Raw genomic sequence first — 18,245 nt, 5'->3', positions numbered from 1 at the left:
AAAAGCCTATCTTAGGCTGGGCGCGGTGGCTCAAGCCTGTAATCCCAGCACTTTGGGAGGCCGAGGCGGGTGGATCACGAGATCAAGAGATCGAGACCATCCTGGTCAACATGGTGAAACCCCGTCTCTACTAAAAATACAAAAAATTAGCTGGGCATGGTGGCGTGTGCCTGTAATCCCACCTACTTGGGAGGCTGAGGTAGGAGAATTGCCTGAACCCAGGAGGCGGAGGTTGCGGTGAGCCGAGATCGCACCATTGCACTCCAGCCTGGGAAACAAGAGCGAAACTCCGTCTCAAAAAAAAAAAAAAAAGCCTATCTTAGTGGTGAGGAAAAGAAATCTTCTCTGATTATTCAAGCAATAAGCTTGTACTCATACAAATTTAGGAAAACAGAACATATATATTTTAAAAGTCCCAAAACAAAACATTAATTTAAAGTGGTATCAAGTTGGTTAGTACTCCTGGAAACTTGGTCAAACGAAATGCAGTGAGGGAAGGCACTTTAATTCCAGCCTTAAATAATTTCTATAGCTATAGTTTCTTTTCTTTCTTTCTTTCTTTTTTTGACTGTCTTTATGTGCAGTATTTATTTCAAATGTTTGTTGAAACAGCATTGTTATTTCTCAGGACAAGAACAAAGAAAACCCCCTGGAGAAGCTTAGGAACTTTGTACAGAACTTTACTTAACAGAGGCAATACTTTAGCTTAAACTTGTCTGCTGACCAGAGAATGGAATTCTGCGTGGACTCAAGGAACAAAAGGAAACTAGGCAGGGATAAGGAAAAGGAAAGTGCCCATCTGAATCAAACTTCAGCTGCCATCAGGGCACATCTTGTGATGGTCACAGATTGTAGGCTGTGTTTTGGAAGGTTCAGGTTCAGCACAGGATTCCATTTGTCTATTTAGATACACCCCTGGCTGAGGTGCCATGAGGTCAATGTCACTCAAGTTCCTGGCCAGCCAAACTCCCACAGCAAAGAGTCCCAAATTGAGGATCAAGTTCCTCCGAAAGTCATTCCTGTCTGTGGCAAAGCGGTAGACGCCCCGAAGCCAATCACCCACGTTGTCCGGTGTTTCAGGGGTTTCATTAGCCAAGCCGGCAGCGCTCACCCGGACCCCGCTGGAAGCCATAATAGGAAGCCTATAGCTATAGTTTCAAGAAGGATGAGCTTACAGTCACTAACACACAAGGAAAGAAGCCACTATAAACTATTCAAGTCACTAAACACACAGGAAACAAGCCACCATAAACTGTTCAAGCTTGCAAAGATCGTAGATAATGGAATTTTCAGTTACAGTATATAAAATGAATACGCTAAGTATATTTTTAAAACATAGAAGAGGATTTAAAGGCCGGGCGCAGTGGCTCAAGCCTGTAATCCCAGCACTTTGGGAGGCCGAGACGGGTGGATCACAAGGTCAAGAGATCGAGACCATCCTGGTCAACATGGTGAAACCCCGTCTCTACTAAAAATACAAAAAATTAGCTGGGCATGGTGGCGCGTGCCTGTAATCCCAGCTACTCAGGAGGCTGAGGCAGGAGAATTGCCTGAACCCAGGAGGCGGAGGTTGCGGTGAGCCGAGATCGCGCCATTGCACTCCAGCCTGGGTAACAAGAGCGAAACTCAGTCTCAAAAAAAAAAAAAAAAAAAAAAAAAAAGAGGATTTAAAATATAAGAAAGGAACAAGAGACTATCAAAATTGATCAGGTAGATTGGAAAATAACCAAATATAAAATCTAGTAATGAAAAAATAATGGGCTGGGCACAGTGGCTCACACCTGTAATCCCAGCACTTTGGGAGGCTGAGGCAGGCGAATCACCTGAAGTCAGGAGTTTGAGATCAGCCTGGCCAACATGGTGTAACCCCATCTCTAATAAAAATACAAAAATTAGCCAGGCATGGTGGTGGACACCTCTAATCCCAGCTACTCGTGAGGCTGAGGCAGGAAAATCACTTGAATCCACGAGGCAGAGGTTGCAGTGAGCCGCAATTGCTCCATTACGCTCCAGCCTAGGTAACAAGAGCAAGATTCCATCTCAAAAAAAAAAAAACAATTAAGTTAAAAAGAATAATGATTGGCAATATGGTTACTAAATGGAATAAATAAGAGATCGGTCATGGCTGAAGAAAAAAATTAGTAAGCTGGAAAATAGATGCTTTTTTGAACCAGAAGTATTTATTGCAGAAATTTGGCCAAGGTGCCAATTGGTTACAATTGGAGGCCCAAATAGAGTTTTAAAAAATGAACTAGAGGCTGGGTGCAGTGGCTCACACCTGTAATCCCAGCACTTTGGGAGTCAGAGGAGGGTGGATCACCTGAGGTCAAGAGTTCAAAACCAGCCTGGACAACATTTTGAAACCCTATCTCTACTAAAAATACAAAAAATTAGCTGGGTGCGGTGGTGCATGCCTGTAATTCCGGCTACTTGGGAGGCTGAGGCAGGAGAATTGCTTAAACCCAGGAGGCAAAGGTTGCAGTGAGCTGAGATTGTGCCATTGCATTCCAGCCTGGGCAACAAGAGTGAAACTCCATCTCAATAAATAAATAAATAAAATAAAAGAACTAAGATGTAGCTTTAACATATATAGAGAAGAAATATATGAAAGAGTAATTAAGAGACACAAAAGATAAAGTAAGAAGATTTAGCTTTTATCTCAATTGCAATTCTATAAAGAGAGAAGAAAAAGGTCTGGGCACAGTGGCTCACTCCTGTAATCCCAGCACTTTGTGAGGCCAAGGCAGGAGAATTGCTTGAAGCCAGGAGTTTGAGGCTGCAGTGAGCTACGACTGTGCCATTACACTCCAGCCTGGGCGACAGAGGAAGACCCTGTCTCAAAAAAAAGTAGAGAGAGAAAGAAGGTCGCAAAGGAAGGAGGGAGGGAGGGAAGAAGGAAGGGAGGGAGGGAGGGAAGAAATGAAGGAAGGAAGGAAGGGAAGGAAGGAGGGAAGGAAGGAAGGAAAGGTAATAAAGAAGAGATTGTATTTAAAAAGTAATACAGGTTACATACATATCCTCAGATTCAGGAAATCTGAAGAAGTCCCACCAGAATAAATAAAAAGAAATTCACACTTAATAAATTTGTGAGTTTAATACAATGAAACTAGAAGAGCAATGTCAAAGATAAAATCTTAAAAGGAACAAAAGAGAAAAGGCAAACTCCCTGCAAAATAGCTATTAGATTAACATCAATTTCTCAATAACCATGAAAGCCAGAAGACATAGAAATACTATAGTCGGCCAATGCAATGGCTCACCCCTGTAATCTGAGCACTTTGGGAGACCGAGGCAGGTGGATCACCTGAGGTCAGAAGTTTGAGACGAGCCTGGCCAACATAGTGAAACCCTGTCTCTAAAAATACAAAAATTAGCTGGGTGTGGTGGCAGTGCTTGTAATCCCAGCTACTTGGGAGGCTGAGACAGGAGTATTGCTTGAACCCAGGAAGCAGAGGTTGCAGTGAGCCGAAATTGCACCATTGCACTTCAACCTGGGGACAAGAGCAAGACTCCATCTTAAAATATATATATATATATATATATATATATATATATATATATATATATATAAAATATTCAACAGGATAAAAAGGACTGTCAACCTATAATTCCTTAGCCAGAGGCAAACTGATATTCCAAAATTAAGGTGAAATAATACATTCTCAAACACATAAAACTGAGGAAGTTTATTATTAGATCATATATTAGTTTTCTATTGCTACATAACAAATTACTATAAATTCAGTGGGTGAAACAACATAGGCCAGGCATGATGACTCTCATGCCTGTAATCCCAGCACTTTGGAGGCCAAGGCAAGAGGACCCTTTGAGGCCAGCAATTTGAGACCAGCCTGGGCAACATAAAAAGAATCCCCATCTCTACAAAAGAAAAAGTTTTTAAATTCTAACTCTATTACCTCTGTAAATAATGAAAAAATATTTAGCCAGGTATGCTCCTATAGTCCCAGCTACTTGGGAAGTAGAGAGGAGAAGGATTGCTTGAGTCCAGGAGTTTGAAGTTGCCATGAGCTATGTATGATAGCACCACTGCATTCCAGCTTGGGTGACAGATAGAGACCCTGTCTCTAAGAAATGTAATAAATAAATTTATTTTTTTAAACACATTTATTATCTCACAGTTTCTGAGGGTCAGGAGCCTGGGTACATGTTTGCTGGGTCCTCCACTCAGGAGGTCACCACGCTGAAATCAAGATGTTATCCAGGGCTGAAAACTCATTGAGGTTCAGGGTCCACTTTCAAGCTCACTGGTTATTGGCAGAATTCAGTTTCTTGTGACTATAGAACTGAGGCCTGGCTCTAGGGGCCACCTGCCATCCCTGCCATGTGGCCCTCTCAACAATATAGCAGTTTGCTTCTTGAAGGTAAATGAATCTCTTTGGCTTCTAGAAAGGCTTGAACCCTTTTTTTTAAGATGAAATTTTGCTCTGTTACCCAGGCTGGAGTACAGTGTCATGATCTTGGCTCACTGCAACAACCGCCTCCTGGGTTCAAGCGATTCTCCTGCCTCAGCCTCCTGAGTAGCTAGGACTACAGGCTCCCGCCACCACGCCCGGCTAATTTTTGTATTTTTATTAGAGATGGGGTTTCACCACATTGGCCAGGATGGTCTCGATCTCCTGCCCTCGTGATCCACCCACGTTGGCCTCCCAAAGTCCTGAAATTACAGGCATGAGCCATCACACCCGGCTGGTTTGAACCCTTTTAAAGGGCTCACTTCATTAAGTCAAGTCCACCCAAAGTAATTACCACTTTGATTAACTGATTAGAGACTTTAACTACATCAGTAAAATCCCTTATGTCAGGCAAATAGCATAACCACAGGAGTGAAATCCCATCAAATTCATGCGTTCTGCTAGACTTAAGGGAAGGGGGATTTTATAGGGCATATACACAAAATATGGGAATCTTGGAGGCCATCTTAGAATTCTGTCTACCACAGATCCTCACTAAAGTAACTTTTTTTTTGAGAGGGAGAAAGAGAGGATCTCACTCTGTCACCTAGGCTGAAGTGCAATGGTATGATCACAGCTCACTCACCATTCACTTGACCTACTGGGCTCAGGTGGTTCTCCCACCCCAGCCTCCTAAATAGCTGGGACTACCTGCACGTGCCACCACATCTGGCTAATTTTTTTTTTTTTTTTTTTTTTTTTTTTTGAGACGGAGTTTCGCTCTTGTTACCCAGGCTGGAGTGCAATGGCGCAATCTCGGCTCACCGCAACCTCCGCCTCCTGGGCTCAGGCAATTCTCCTGCCTCAGCCTCCTGAGTAGCTGGGATTACAGGCATGCACCACCACGCCCAGCTAGTTTTTTTGTATTTTTAGTAGAGACGGGGTTTCACCATGTTGACCAGGATGGTCTCGATCTTTGGACCTCGTGATCCACCCGCCTCGGCCTCCCAAAGTGCTGGGATTACAGGCTTGAGCTACCGCGCCCGGCCTCATCTGGCTAATTTTTAAAATTTTTGTAGAGACAGAGTTTCACCATGTTGCCCAGGCTAGTCTCAAACTTCTGTGCTCAAGCCACCCACCCACTTCAGCCTCCCAAAGTGGTTGAATAACAGGCATGAGCCACTAAGCCTGGCCTAAAGTAACTTCTTTTTTTTTTTTTTAAAGATGGGGTTTCACCATGATGGCCAGGCTGGTTTTGAACTCCTAACCTCAGGTGATCCACCTACCTCGGCCTCCCAAAGTGTTAGGATTACAGACGTGAGCCACCACGCCTGGCCGTAACTTCTAAAGGTGCGCTTCAGGTAGAAGGAAAATAATCCAAGATGGAAGATCTGATATACAAGAAAGAAGAGCAGGCAATATTAAATATTGATATTAAACATATGAGCAAATCTGTACAAGTATCACCTATTTAAAATAATATCTGATTTGTGAGATTAACAAAATAGTATAATTTAAATATTGAGTTACAAAAAATATTTAAATTCAAAGAGGATTATTCATGTTAAGGAACTCTAAAATCTATGAATTGTTTTAAAGAAGAATGAGGATATTGGTTAAAGACATTAAGCTAAATATGTAGATTAAAAATTCTAGGCCTAGCACAGTGGGTTACGCCTGTAATCCTAACTACTCAGGAGGCTGAGGCAGAATCATTGCTTGAACCCAGGGGGCGGAGGTTGCAGTGAGCCGAGATCATGCTACTGCACTCCAGCCTGGGTGACAAGAGCGAAACTCTGTCTCAAAAAGAAAAAAAGTCTGGATTATATAAAGTATAAAAAATAGTTGTTGTCCCATATGAGTTTACAGTATTGTTTTTAAAATGCTAAAACTATTTTGAGCCTTACACTGAAATTAAGAATCACTCAGTGGGAAGTCAGCCTGCTGCATGAGCTGCTCCCAACACCTGCTCCTTGTCCCCTCAGCAAAAAAACACTTAATACAAAATAAAATTTTAAAATTATAAATTACAAATGAAAAACTGAGCAGGTGGTATTTGGCCAAAATTTGCTGAAAGGAAAATTCTTCTTTTTTTTTTTTTTTGAGACAGAGTTTCGCTCTTGTTACCCAGGCTGGAGTGCAATGGCACAATCTTGGCTCACCACAACCTCCGCCTCCTGGGTTCAGGCAATTATCCTGCCTCAGCCTCCCAAGTAGCTGGGATTACAGGCACGCGCCACCATGTCCAGCTAATTTTTTGTATTTTTGGTAGAGACGGGGTTTCACCATTTTGACCAGGATGGTCTCGATCTCTTGACCTCGTGATCCACCCGCCTCGGCCTCCCAAAGTGCTGGGATTACAGGCTTGAGCCACCGCGCCGGGCCAGGAAAATTATTCTTAAAGAAGACAATGGACCTTAAATTTGCAGACAGTGACACACAGACCGACCGAAAGGGCTCTCTTCTCTGTTGGAGAGACACAGAGCAACACCAGTGCTGTCACAGAGATGTGTACAAAGAGACTAATGAAGCCCCATGGCTAGGGGAAGTGAAGGTTGGGAAAAGATCCACAGCAGAGGCAATATCTGTGCTGCCTCTTGGCAAGTGAACTAAAGTTAGTCAGGCCAACATGATCAGAAGGCTATTCCAGGTAGAAGAAAGCGTATGTGCAAAAACACAGCCAGAGGGTGAAAAAAAAAACAGACCGTGGTCCAAGAGCTGTGGCTTGTCTGGCTGGAGACTAGGCTGTGGGTTAAGGAAGGGCAAAAGGCAAGGCTCTCAGTCAGCAGAGGGCCTTCTAGGTATAGAGAAGGGGCTTAGAATTCATCATACAAAGGAGAGGGTACCTTCGAAGAATTTTAAGCAAGAAAGCAAGAAAGTGTCTTATCACCATGATGAAAAGTGATTACTAGATGTGGCAGTGGGGAGAATAGATTAGAGGAGATAGGAAAGAAGTTTAAGAAACTGTCACTAATCAAGATCCAGATATATCATGACATGTTACAACTTGTAGAAAGGGACAAAACAATCGTACTTGCAGGTGCATAGAGTTTTGCCTTTGTTCATTTTCCAGTTGGGACTAATTTAGTTGACCACGAAAGGATACGTGAGACCCTGGCAACAGTAGTTGCCCCTCAGGAGGGGAACGGGTGGCTGATGGGCTGATGTACAAGAAGAGAAAAATACTTTAAAAAAAAACCTCTAAGGCCGGGTGCGGTGGCTCACACCTGTAATCCCAGCACTTTGGGAGGCCGAGGCGGGTGGATCACGAGGTCAAGAGATCGAGACCATCCTGGTCAACATGGTGAAACCCCATCTCTACTAAACATACAAAAAATTAGCTGGGCATGGTGGCACGTGCCTGTAATCCCAGCTGCTCGGTAGGCTGAGGCAGGAGAATTGCCTGAACCCAAGAGGCGGAGGTTGCGGTGAGCCGAGATCGCGCCATTGCACTCCAGCCTGGGTAACAAGAGTGAAACTCCGTCTCAAAAAAAAAAAAACACCTCTAGATCTTTTTGTACACTTTTAATTTTGTACTTTGGATATGTATTACCAGACCAAAAAAATTGCTTTTATTTTAAAGAGGCTATCACATTGTAAGGGGATGAGTAATTTTTTTGCAAACAAACAAAAATAATAAAGGGGCTATTATACAATCTAGGAGAAAACATCAGGGAGAATGTGCCTGCCACCCACTCTCTGAACCTTCCCCTGGAGGAGCCCAAACTTTCTCAGTCAGAAAGGGCCTCTTCAGAGGACTTAGGCCCAAGGCAGTAATGTATCAACTCTATCACCTGTATGGCCTGCATCTCTGGCAGACCCTGAGAACAGAAACTCTGAATCTTCTTGCATTCTCTGTTTCTAGTGCCTAGTGTCCCCTCAAGAAGCCTTCATTACAATGACTGACTCTACTGGTCTGGCTAGAACTAGAGGATGAGAGAAGGAAGTCTGGGATCTCATATCCCCTTGCTGATTATATTTTGGGCTGAACGATTCTTCTACTAGCCTTCTAATCCTGACTTGTGCCAGCTGGGCTTCCCTAATGTGTGACACAAAAGTGTGTTGGGTCACCACTCAGCAAGCAGCTGGGTACCAAGAGGCAAGAGGTGGTCCTGGGAGACAGTCACTAGAATGCCAGGGGTACAGGGAAGAGGGGCAGCGCAGAAGATGCCCATCCTTCCTTACCTTGGAGTAGATTTGTGAGCAGAAAAAGCCCAACATAGTTAGTGGCAAAGGTGAGATCCAGGCCCTCTGGGCTAAGTGTCTCGGGGAATCCTGGGGGGAGATGAAAACACTGTCGCTGAGTGATAAAGGGACCACCTTGAGGAAGACATGGACTGGGAGGGACATACTACCTTCAGTAGAAATGCCAAAGGCTCATGTACATGCAAAGATGGGGCAATGAGGTTAAAACTATAACTCAATGTCAGATTTTTAGGGGAGGGAATGGATTAGAGTGTTTTGGCAAGATTGCATAGGTTAGGCTTTGAGGATACCTGTTTTGGGGTCCCTGAGCTAGAAAGAAGGCTGCAGAAACGTGTTTGGAGAAGCAAGCCAAGGCACATACCACCAACTCCAGCATTGTTTACCAGCAGATATATCTCAGGATTCTCCTGTAGAAGCTTCTGGGCAAAGCTCCGAATAGAGGTCATGCAGCTGAGGTCCACCTGGCCAGTCAGGAGGTGGCTGCTATTTGAAGTTGCCTGGATCTCAACCAGGGCTTGCTGTCCATGTTCCCTGCTCCAGCAGGCAAGGATCACTCAGGTCCCACACTGAGCCAGTTCTTGGGATACAACCTTCCTGATGCCTGTGGGAGGACAGCTTTGAGTAGGCTAATCTGAGTGGTGACTACAGTGGACAAGGGACACTCTAGGGGAGGGAAAAGGGTGGTGACAGTGGATGCTCCTCCCTGTCCTCCCTGTGGGTGTTGCTGGGGGCTGAGGCCCCTTGTGAGGAGACAGGGTGGGAGGAGCACTCACCACTGTTGGCCTCAATCACTATGGCTGTTTTCCCAGTCATATCTGTGGAGCAGTGCTGGAGGTCCCAGGGATGAGACTTCTGCCAGAGCTGCACACACAGTTGAAGCAGGAGGACCAGAATAAGGAGGACAGAGCCAGGGTCCCAGACCAGGGTGCTGAGTGTAGCCCACAGCAACATACCAGAAACTTCCTGGGCCTGCTGGGGAAATGCTATAGGAGAAAGTTGGGGCAGGATAAATCTGGGCAGAGTGGAGCCTAGCAATGAGGCAGGTGCGGAGCCTAGGATAAAATTTAAGGAGGCACTGACTTGAGTTTGTTCAGTATACTGTTTGAATTTGAGAGTTCCTCCTTAACTCCAAAATTGAAATTTGGATTTGCAGTCTAGGGTGAAGTGGCCAAGCTCCAGGTACCAGGGAAGCAAGAAATCAAGTTCCTCACATCTGGAACCGCTCTTTGCTTATGCAAGGCCATCTCCTTCCTCCCCTACTGAAAGGAGACTCAAAGTTCTCTCTACAGAGCCAGACCCGCTGGCAGCCCTTATGTCTACTCCTTTGGGGAACGGGGGTCTCTCTAGAATGCCTCTGTGACAGCGCAGCTTTGGTGCTAAAGCAGGGTCTCCTAAGGGTGGCAAGGGGGCTATTTCCTGAACCCTGGTGCTATCTTCTTTTAGGTCTGCAGGATAACAGCTCCCCCTGGAGTTCAGTGAGAGAGTGGACACCCTTGGAAGAAACTGAGGAGACATCAAGACCACTTCCTAAGGCAACTCGGGTGTTTATTTCTAGCAAGCAGAGGGAGGGGCCAGTTACCACTGCCAGAGGCTCAGGGCTCAGAGTGAGGCAGAGGGCTTAGCAGGGCATGACCACACTTTGGGGACTGAGTTCTTCAATAGCTGTGCCACGGTCACCTGGGGCTTTGGGGGACCTGTCTGGATGGGTTGTTGCTCAACGGGAGGAAAGGTATCACTTTCTTTGTCCTCCTGTTCAGGCACACCAGAGCTGAGGAGCACCTGGGTGCTCCGGTTCCACATGCTCACACCAGGGGCCAGCTTCATGGCTTCCGGCAGCAACAGGGGCTTCCACATCACCTGGGAAGTGGCTTCAAGGACCTGGGGTGTGGTTTGAGGCCATCTACCAGCGTCCTGGCCCTCCCTGTCTTCCAGCTCCAGACCCTGTGGAGGCACGCGGGTCCGGCCCGCCCACAGTTCGCCCAGCAGCTCAGCCTTCCGCTCCCAACTGCTGGGCCACAGCTTGGGGCTGGGGCTGCAGACCACATCAGGGACAACCGGGTGGATCCCAGAGCGGGGGAGTGGTAGCTTTGACCGGAAGCATGGCGACGATAGGCCTAAGTTTAAAGTGGGGAACTGGAGTGTGGGGCCGGAGTCCAAGGCACAGAAAGGAATGCGTGGCTGGAGAGGGAAGAACGTTGCCGGCGAGACGCGGGTGCCGGGGCTGGGGGCTTGGGGTTCGGCCCGGGCCTTGGTTTTCTTGCCCTGCTGGCGCCCGTGGTAGGTTTCCAACGGGCGTTTCTGAGAGTCTGAGACCAGGACCTCCGCCAAGGGGCGCACCCAATGGCGAGGGAGCCGCGCAGGGTCCAGGCGCTTCAAGGCTGCCTTGCAGGGCATCCTGTGGTGCTCGGCGCTCAGCCGCACACCCGAGGGCCCGGCCTGCTGCTGCTGGAAGGACGCAGAGGGTCGCGTGGCGCCGCCCACAGAAGGGCAGGACACCCACACGCCCGAGGCGAGGCAGAGTACCCCCTCTGACTTGTGCTCCAGCTGATCCCCAGCCGCGTCCAGTTGGGGCATGCAACAGTAGAGGTCCTCCAATGACAAATGGGAGCCAAGGGGCTGTCCCCTCTCGGTTGAGGCCTGGGGGCTGGCTACCAAGGACGGCTCCGAAGACGGGTTGGCATCATCGGCAGGCGCCTTCTCCACTAACAGTTGGAAGCTCACGCTTGAGGACCCAGCCGAGGAGAGGTGGCCTCTGGACTGGCAGTCCGGTTCCTCTACAGGACCCCCGGGCCCTGCCCCCTGAAACAGCTCCGATGTGGATGAAGGGGCCGAGGTGACTCTCATCTCTGGAGAAGGCTCCCAAGACTCCATCTGCTCCTGGGAGCCTCGGCCTACCCACGACCTTCCTAAGGGGATCTGGTCCATGCCCCCAGGGTCCTGGGAAAATGCGCTCAGGCATTGAGATGTCGGAAAGGGTAGAGCAGGAGTAAGGGCAGATGACTCTGAAGAGGCTCTTGAGGAGTGTACTTCACCTGGGAAGTTTTCCAGGCCCTCCGAGGTGGGCGCATGCAGCACGGGCACTGAGCCCTGAGCCCAGGAGTCCGTCGTGCATGCCGAAGGCTCCTCATCCTCACCCCATGTGGGGTCCTCAGCCACTGCAGATTCTCCCTCGTCCCGGGCCAGGAAGCGCCACTCCGTGATCTGCAGCATGGCCTCCCGTGCCTGGCTGATGGTGAATGGAATGCACTGCAGAGGCGAGAGAGGGTCTCAGGTAGGCAGGGAGGGACGGGAGAGGTAAGAGATGAGTCTGAAGGACCCGGATCCCGGCCCACCTGCTGAGTCAGGTAAACTTTGAAAGCAGAGTCCATGACTCGAGCCAGCAAGTCGGCCAAGATGTCCCCTACCACATCCTCGCCCTCCTCAAGGGCCGCAAGCGCCATCCACTCGGCCTCACTGAGCCGCCCAGGCACTATATCCACCTGCGGCACTGGCACGGTGGGCGGCCGCACTTTTTCCGCCTTGGACCGGGTCACCCCGCGGTCTCGGACCTGCCTCTCCTGCCTCTGTGAGAACAAAACAGGGTAGTCAGAGCAGGAAACCAAGAAGTGGAACGGAAGAGCAGCCATAGGCTAGAAGGAAGCTTTCTCAAGTTGTCCAGTAGGAAGGAAAAGGGAAAGGGCCAACTGAGGAAGAGCCCACTATGTGACAGATACTTAGCAGATGTTTGACCTAATTATTAATAATTTTCATAACAGCCCACTAACCACATTTGACAGATAAACTGAAGTGGGGAGGCTGAGGCAAGATAATTGCTTGAACCCAGGAGGCAGAGGTTGCAGTGAGCCGAGATTACCGCTACTGCACTCCGGCCTGGTGACAGAGTGAGACTCTCAAAAGAAAAGAAAAGAAAAAAACTGAAGTCTGACAGAAGTTAACCATCCTTGCTTGGGAGCACACAGTGAGCAAGCTCAGGCAATGTGAAGGTTTAACTTCATGTCCCTTATACCAGTACGAAGTCTTAAAATTCTTGAGAGTTCAAAGAACTTGAGAAAGAAACGCAGTCAACAGTCCTGGAATTATTGGTGCTATTTAGAGTCTTCTCTACATTTTGTTTTCTGGAAAACGATTTTTTTTTTTTTGTTTTCTGGAAGAGGATTTTTTTTTTTTTTAAATTCAAGTAACTGCAAATAGGAAACCAGAGGGGGAGCCCCAGGCTGGGGCAGATCATGGCTACCCCTCCCTGACAGACCAGGGAGAGGAGGTAGCCCCTACACCCTTTATGGTCGATTGGGGGCCCCTTGCTCACTCTGCTGCAGCATCCTAGGGGCAGGACCCCAACTGGGGTAGTTGGTCACCCAGCCTGCCATGCCACACCCCCTCTCCCCCACAAAGAGTATCTCAGGGAGGGGATCATGGGCAGAGCAGGAGGCAATGAGGATGAACATTTGGCGCTTCGATTACAGGCACGTGCCACCAGCCAGCTAATTTTTTGTATTTTGCAGAGACAGGATCTCGCCATGTTGGCCTGGCAGGCCTTAAACTCCTGAGCGCAGGCAATCCGCCTGCCTTGGCCTCCTAAAGTGCTGGGATTACAGCAGTGAGCCAACGCACCCACCCGGTTTTTCTTTATTTTAAAAATGATTGGCTCTTAAACAATTTTGACTTTCAAGTGTAGCCTCTGAATTGTTAATTAATATATTTATTCCTCTTGAAATTCTCGAAGTAGATTTATCTGTTAAAAATGCCTGTTTTTGGTTTATCCATTTATTTATTTATTTATTTATTTATTTTATTTTATTTTTTTGAGACGGAGTTTCGCTCTCGTTACCCAGGCTGGAGTGCAATGGTGCGATCTCGGCTCACCGCAATCTCCGCCTCCTGGGTTCAGGCAATTCTCCTGCCTCAGCCTCCCGAGTAGCTGGGATTACAGGCACGTGCCACCATGCCCAGCTAATTTTTTGTATTTTTAGTAGAGACGGGGTTTCAACATGTTGACCAGGATGGTCTCGATCTCTCGACCTCGTGATCCACCCGCCTCTGCCTCCCAAAGTGCTAGGATTACAGGCTTGAGCCACCGCGCCCGGCCTGGTTTATCCATTTAAATGTAAGAGGCTTATTACATTCATTAGCTGTTTCAAAATCCACTTCCTGTTCTCAGGCTCTACACCACCCACTGACCCTTCCCCTCATTGCTTGAGTGTGACAAAGCGTGAAGTGTGAGTGGGCACCGTGCAGGTGTAGGTTTTCTGCCCGAGTACCGACGTGGCTTCCTTGGTCATCTAGAACTCCAGCGCGGTGGGCGGGAGCAAGTAGCGGCATCCGGAGGCCCAGAGCCAGCCCACTGTTCCCGACACCGACCTTAACGGCCAACCCTGGCTCTGGCGCATCCCCAGTGGAACTGAAGCTCACCGAGCCTTCGTGCGCCATCGCCAACGAGGTCGCTGCAACGCTGGTGTTTCGTCTGCATCCGAGGCCGCCTAACAGTCGCCTCGGCAACTACGCGCTCCGGGTTGCTCGCCCCGCCCACAGTTGCCCCGGCAACCGCGCCGCCCGCTGCTAGTTCCGGCCGCTCACTCCGCCCAAGGGCAGTGCGTACGTGCGTCGTCTCTATGGTGGCGGCGGATTTGGAGGGACCCTACGAACTAGCAGTCAGGCGAGCCGATCTGGGGCTGCGGGTATGACCTCTAACCTAGGCCGGGGGCCTCAGGGATCTGAGCCGAGAGAGAAAGCCTTGGGGGCTTCATCACACTTATTTGGCTCGCGGGCTTGGGGCCATCGGGTGGTTCTGTGTCATCACTGTTCCTCCTTTGGGATTCCCCTGTCGCCCCCAAACAGCCCTGGGACTCCCCTGTCTTGCTCCCCGAGACCCTCCCCACGCCTTGTCGCCCTCCCCCATCACCGTCCTTGGGGCACCCCATCCTAGAACCCAGTCTCTGGCGTCTTCCGAAATGCTCGCTGATAGCCGCCCCCCGGCATCTCCGCTGCATCTGTTGGTTGCGCGCCTGGTGATTCGGTTACGTCTTCCCGCAGGATGTTTCGCTGGGAGCGTTCCATTCCCCTTCGAGGTTCGGCCGCCGCCCTATGCAACAACCTTAGTGTGCTGCAGCTGCCGGCTCGCAACCTCACGCATTTTGGTGTGGTTCATGGACCGAGCGCCCAGCTTCTCAGCGCTGCTCCTGAGGGTGTACCTTTGGCCCAGCGCCAGCTCCACGCTAAGGAGGGTGCTGGAGTGAGCCCCCCACTTATCACTCAGGTGAGGCATGGAGTTGGGAGTGATGTTGCTGAACCCAGCCCTACCCCCTGCCCTTTCTCTCCAAACCTCCAGGAGCAGGCGTGTCCTAACCTCAGAATCTCCACTCTTATGCCGGGCGCGGTGGCTCACGCCTGTAATTCCAGCACTTTGGGAGGCGGAGGTGGGCAGATCACTTGAGGTTAGGAGTTCGAGACCAGCCTGGCCAACATGGTGACACTTCTTCTTTACTAAAACTACAAAAAAATTAGCCAAGTATGATGGTGTGTGCCTGTAATCCCAGCTACCTTGGAGGCTGAGGCAGGAGAATAACGAACCCGGGAGGCTGAGGCTGCAGTTAGCCAAGATCACGCCACTGCACTCCAGCCTGGGCGACAGAGCAAGACTCCGTCTCAAAAAAAAAAAAAAAAAAAGAAAGAAAGAAAGAAAGAAAGAAATCTGACTCCTCATCATCCCCGCTTTGATTTTCTCCCTACACTGACGCACCTCCCTCCAGGTCCACTGGTGTGTCCTCCCCTTTCGAGTATTGCTGGTACTCACCTCACATCGAGGAATACAGGTAAGGACTCTCCTGCTTGCCCCACCAGAGCCTTCTCAGCTCCCCTGCCAGGCTTCCAGACTGTTTCCTACTTGCCTCTAAACATTTCCAAACTTTCCACATGCTTGACCCACTCACTCTTTTTCTATTTCTTATCTTCAATCCTTCCATCTTTTCCATTTCCCAAGTGCCACCTCCAGTATCTGCCCCTTTACTAGTTATATGTCCTTACAGTATTTTCTCAGCCTCACTGTCGTCCTCTGAATACATGAGGATAACAAATAGTACCTACATCCCAGATTTGTTTTGAAGATTACATGGGCTAAGGCTAGCATATGTGAAGTACTCAGCACAGAACTCAGCAGAGGTCAGTTGGGTTATTCCCCCTGGTTCTTGCCCGTCTTCCAGATGTATGAGTCCGATGGCTCCACCATGGTCTACTGGCATGCACTGGACTCTGGAGATGCCACCCCAGGTACCTGCAGAACCAAGTGGGGTGGGGGCAGGGAGTGTTTGCTAGGGCTGCGTGGGGAAATTTCTGATCATTCTGCCCTTTCATATTCAGTACAGGCTGTGTTTGCCCGGGGAATTGCTGCCAGTGGCCACTTCATTTGTGTCGGTGAGGGAGCCAAGGGCAGGCCATGGAGGGGTGCTGGGGCATGTGGGCCGTGGCCAGGAGGATTATGAGGGTCTGAGGAAATTGTGGAAAGTTAAAGGGGAGGGTAGAAGTGCAGTGGAATCAGAGACTCCAGTAAACCATGGAAGGGTTCAGAGGGTCAGGGTGATAGGATGAGGGTAGTGAATGAAGGGGCAGAGCTGTCGAGGCAGTGAGAGGGGGTTTGTTACTAAGGTTTCTGGGATGGAGTGCTGAGTATGGTGGCTGAAGACCCAGGAGGGTCATGAAGTCATCACTGGGGCACTGGTTCTGGCTGCAGGAACATGGTCAGGCCGGGTGCTCGTGTTTGACATCCCAGCCAAGGGTCCCAACATTGTACTGAGTGAGGAGCTGGCTGGGCATCAGACACCAATCACAGACATTGCCACCGAGTCTGCCCAGGGACAGGTGAGTGGACTTCCCCTACCCACCTGGGAGCCTTCCCCACCCTTGGAGGCAGGGGACCTGGATTTGAGTCTTGGCTGTGCCACTAAACAGGTGGATGGCTTTGGGCAAATCTGCACTTTCCTAGTCTTTAGCAAGCAAGTTCGGTGATAAAGCCAGAGATACTTTACAATTATGTACTATTTTATAGTTAACTAAGACTATAATACTGATGTGAAATGAGGAGCTGGAACAAATGGTTTCTGAGATACTTTCCAGTTCTGAAATGTGCAGCCTCCATCTCTGGGGCAAGTCCTACCTATTCAGGGCCAGCTCTAGTGCCATCTCTCCTCTCCAGGAAGCTTTCCCTATATTCTAGCTCCCACTGATCTCTCTTAGCTGAACCCTGAATTGGCACTGCCCTCAAAAGACAACTGTTATCTCCCAGTTAGTTTGCAAACCTTTTGAGAACAAGGTATGTATTTTTTTATGCATATTCTCCATTGCACCTGGCATAGGGCTAGGCCCATGGGCTGTTGGCTGCCTAGTGTTGGGGGTGCAGAGGCCCAGGGTCTAGTCATGACAGTAACTGGTTCACAAGACCTCCAGAAGGTCATGACGCTGTGGCATCAGTTTTATCATCCATCCAGTGAGGCAATTATGCACCCCCTCCTAACATGCTATTGGGGGATGGAACTCCATGAAGAAATCCAAGGAAAGCAGTTCATGCTTCCTGAGGGAACCCTCAGGAAGGGTTCTGATAGGGTTAGTTTCTGATGGGTCTGGCTAGTGAGGGCTCCACTTCTTGCCCTTTCCCTGGTGAGGGAAAGATGCACACGCTGCCTCTTTTCCCCTCCTGCCCTGTATACGGGACCATAGCAGGGGAGAAAGGGAAGGACTGATCTTGCCTTTCCCTTCAGGATTGTGTGGCTGACATGGTGACGGCAGATGATTCAGGCTTGCTCTGTGTCTGGCGATCAGGGCCAGAATTCACATTATTGACCCGCATTCCAGGATTTGGGTAGGTGAAGCAGAGATGTAGAGGACTTCCTGAGGTAGCTTCAGGATGGGGAGTAGGATTTGGTCGGGGCAAAACAAAGTTGGGTATCACCCCTTGCAGAGTCCCGTGCCCCTCTGTGCAGCTGTGGCAGGGGATCATAGCAGCAGGCTATGGGAATGGACAAGTGCATCTGTATGAGGCCACTACAGGAAATCTACATGTCCAGATCAATGCCCATGCCCGGGCCATCTCTGCCCTGGACCTGGCTCCTGAGGCGGGCAAGGTCGGTTTCCTGCTCTGTCCCTACATACCCTTTTTCCTGGCAGTGGAATGTTGAGAGAACACCACAGGCTTGTCTTTGCAACTCAGTGTAGCCCCCTCCCTGGGGCACCTGGACTGGGCATTCCAGATTATACCTGTCCCCTGTCAGGGCATCCTGACTCCCCCTCTTCCTCTTCCACAGCTACTCTCCGCAGCTGAGGACTCCTTTGTGCATATCTGGAAGCTGAGCAGAAGCCCAGAGAGCAGCTACATTGAGGTATGTATCAGGGGATGGGTGGAATGGGGGCCCAAGCATGGGGCAGCAGGCCCTGACCAGCCCTCTGCTCCCCCAGGTGGAACACTGTCATGGTGAGTGTGTTTCCGACACCCAGGTGTGTGGTGCTCGATTCTGTGATTCCTCAGGCAGCTCCTTTGCTGTGACTGGCTATGACCTCGCAGAGATCCGGAGATTCTGCAGTGTGTGAGAAGAGCAGCCTCCTTTTGTCATTTTGGTATTCATAAAGTACCCGCTCCACCCA

At 49.3% G+C, this 18,245-nt stretch overlaps 2 protein-coding genes and 1 pseudogene across 4 annotated transcripts; 1 reads left to right on the top strand and 2 right to left on the bottom strand.

Annotated features, from left to right (window-relative positions):
- Positions 1 to 661: 661 nt before the first annotated feature.
- On the bottom strand, positions 662 to 1,180 carry LOC101052191 (mitochondrial import receptor subunit TOM6 homolog pseudogene; annotated as a pseudogene).
- Positions 1,181 to 10,146: 8,966 nt separating this feature from the next.
- Positions 10,147 to 14,152, bottom strand: C1H2orf81 (chromosome 1 C2orf81 homolog). Of its 3 annotated transcripts, XM_010333430.3 has the most exons (3): positions 14,028 to 14,152; positions 11,951 to 12,181; positions 10,147 to 11,864 (listed from the first exon to the last, which is right to left on the bottom strand). In XM_010333430.3, the coding sequence occupies exons 1-3, from the start codon at positions 14,043 to 14,045 to the stop codon at positions 10,218 to 10,220; spliced, it is 1,896 nt and encodes a 631-aa protein (XP_010331732.1). In that variant the 5' UTR covers positions 14,046 to 14,152; the 3' UTR covers positions 10,147 to 10,217. The 3 variants fall into 3 exon arrangements, with proteins under 3 accessions (XP_010331732.1, XP_010331733.1, XP_010331731.1); XM_010333431.3 differs by lacking the exon at positions 11,951 to 12,181 and having other exon boundaries at positions 14,028 to 14,148; XM_010333429.3 differs by having other exon boundaries at positions 11,951 to 14,147.
- Positions 14,153 to 14,190: 38 nt separating this feature from the next.
- On the top strand, positions 14,191 to 18,245 carry WDR54 (WD repeat domain 54). Its single transcript, XM_003922584.4, has 10 exons — positions 14,191 to 14,293; positions 14,649 to 14,871; positions 15,365 to 15,427; positions 15,815 to 15,881; positions 15,972 to 16,025; positions 16,342 to 16,469; positions 17,366 to 17,466; positions 17,566 to 17,728; positions 17,909 to 17,983; positions 18,060 to 18,245. The coding sequence occupies exons 2-10, from the start codon at positions 14,650 to 14,652 to the stop codon at positions 18,189 to 18,191; spliced, it is 1,005 nt and encodes a 334-aa protein (XP_003922633.1). The 5' UTR covers positions 14,191 to 14,293; position 14,649; the 3' UTR covers positions 18,192 to 18,245.

The sequence above is a fragment of the Saimiri boliviensis genome, chromosome 1 (assembly GCF_048565385.1).
Source record: "Saimiri boliviensis isolate mSaiBol1 chromosome 1, mSaiBol1.pri, whole genome shotgun sequence".
NCBI lineage: Eukaryota > Metazoa > Chordata > Mammalia > Primates > Cebidae > Saimiri > Saimiri boliviensis.
The sequence above is the reverse complement of the archived record's forward strand: the minus strand, read 5'-3'. Positions and strand labels throughout refer to the sequence as shown.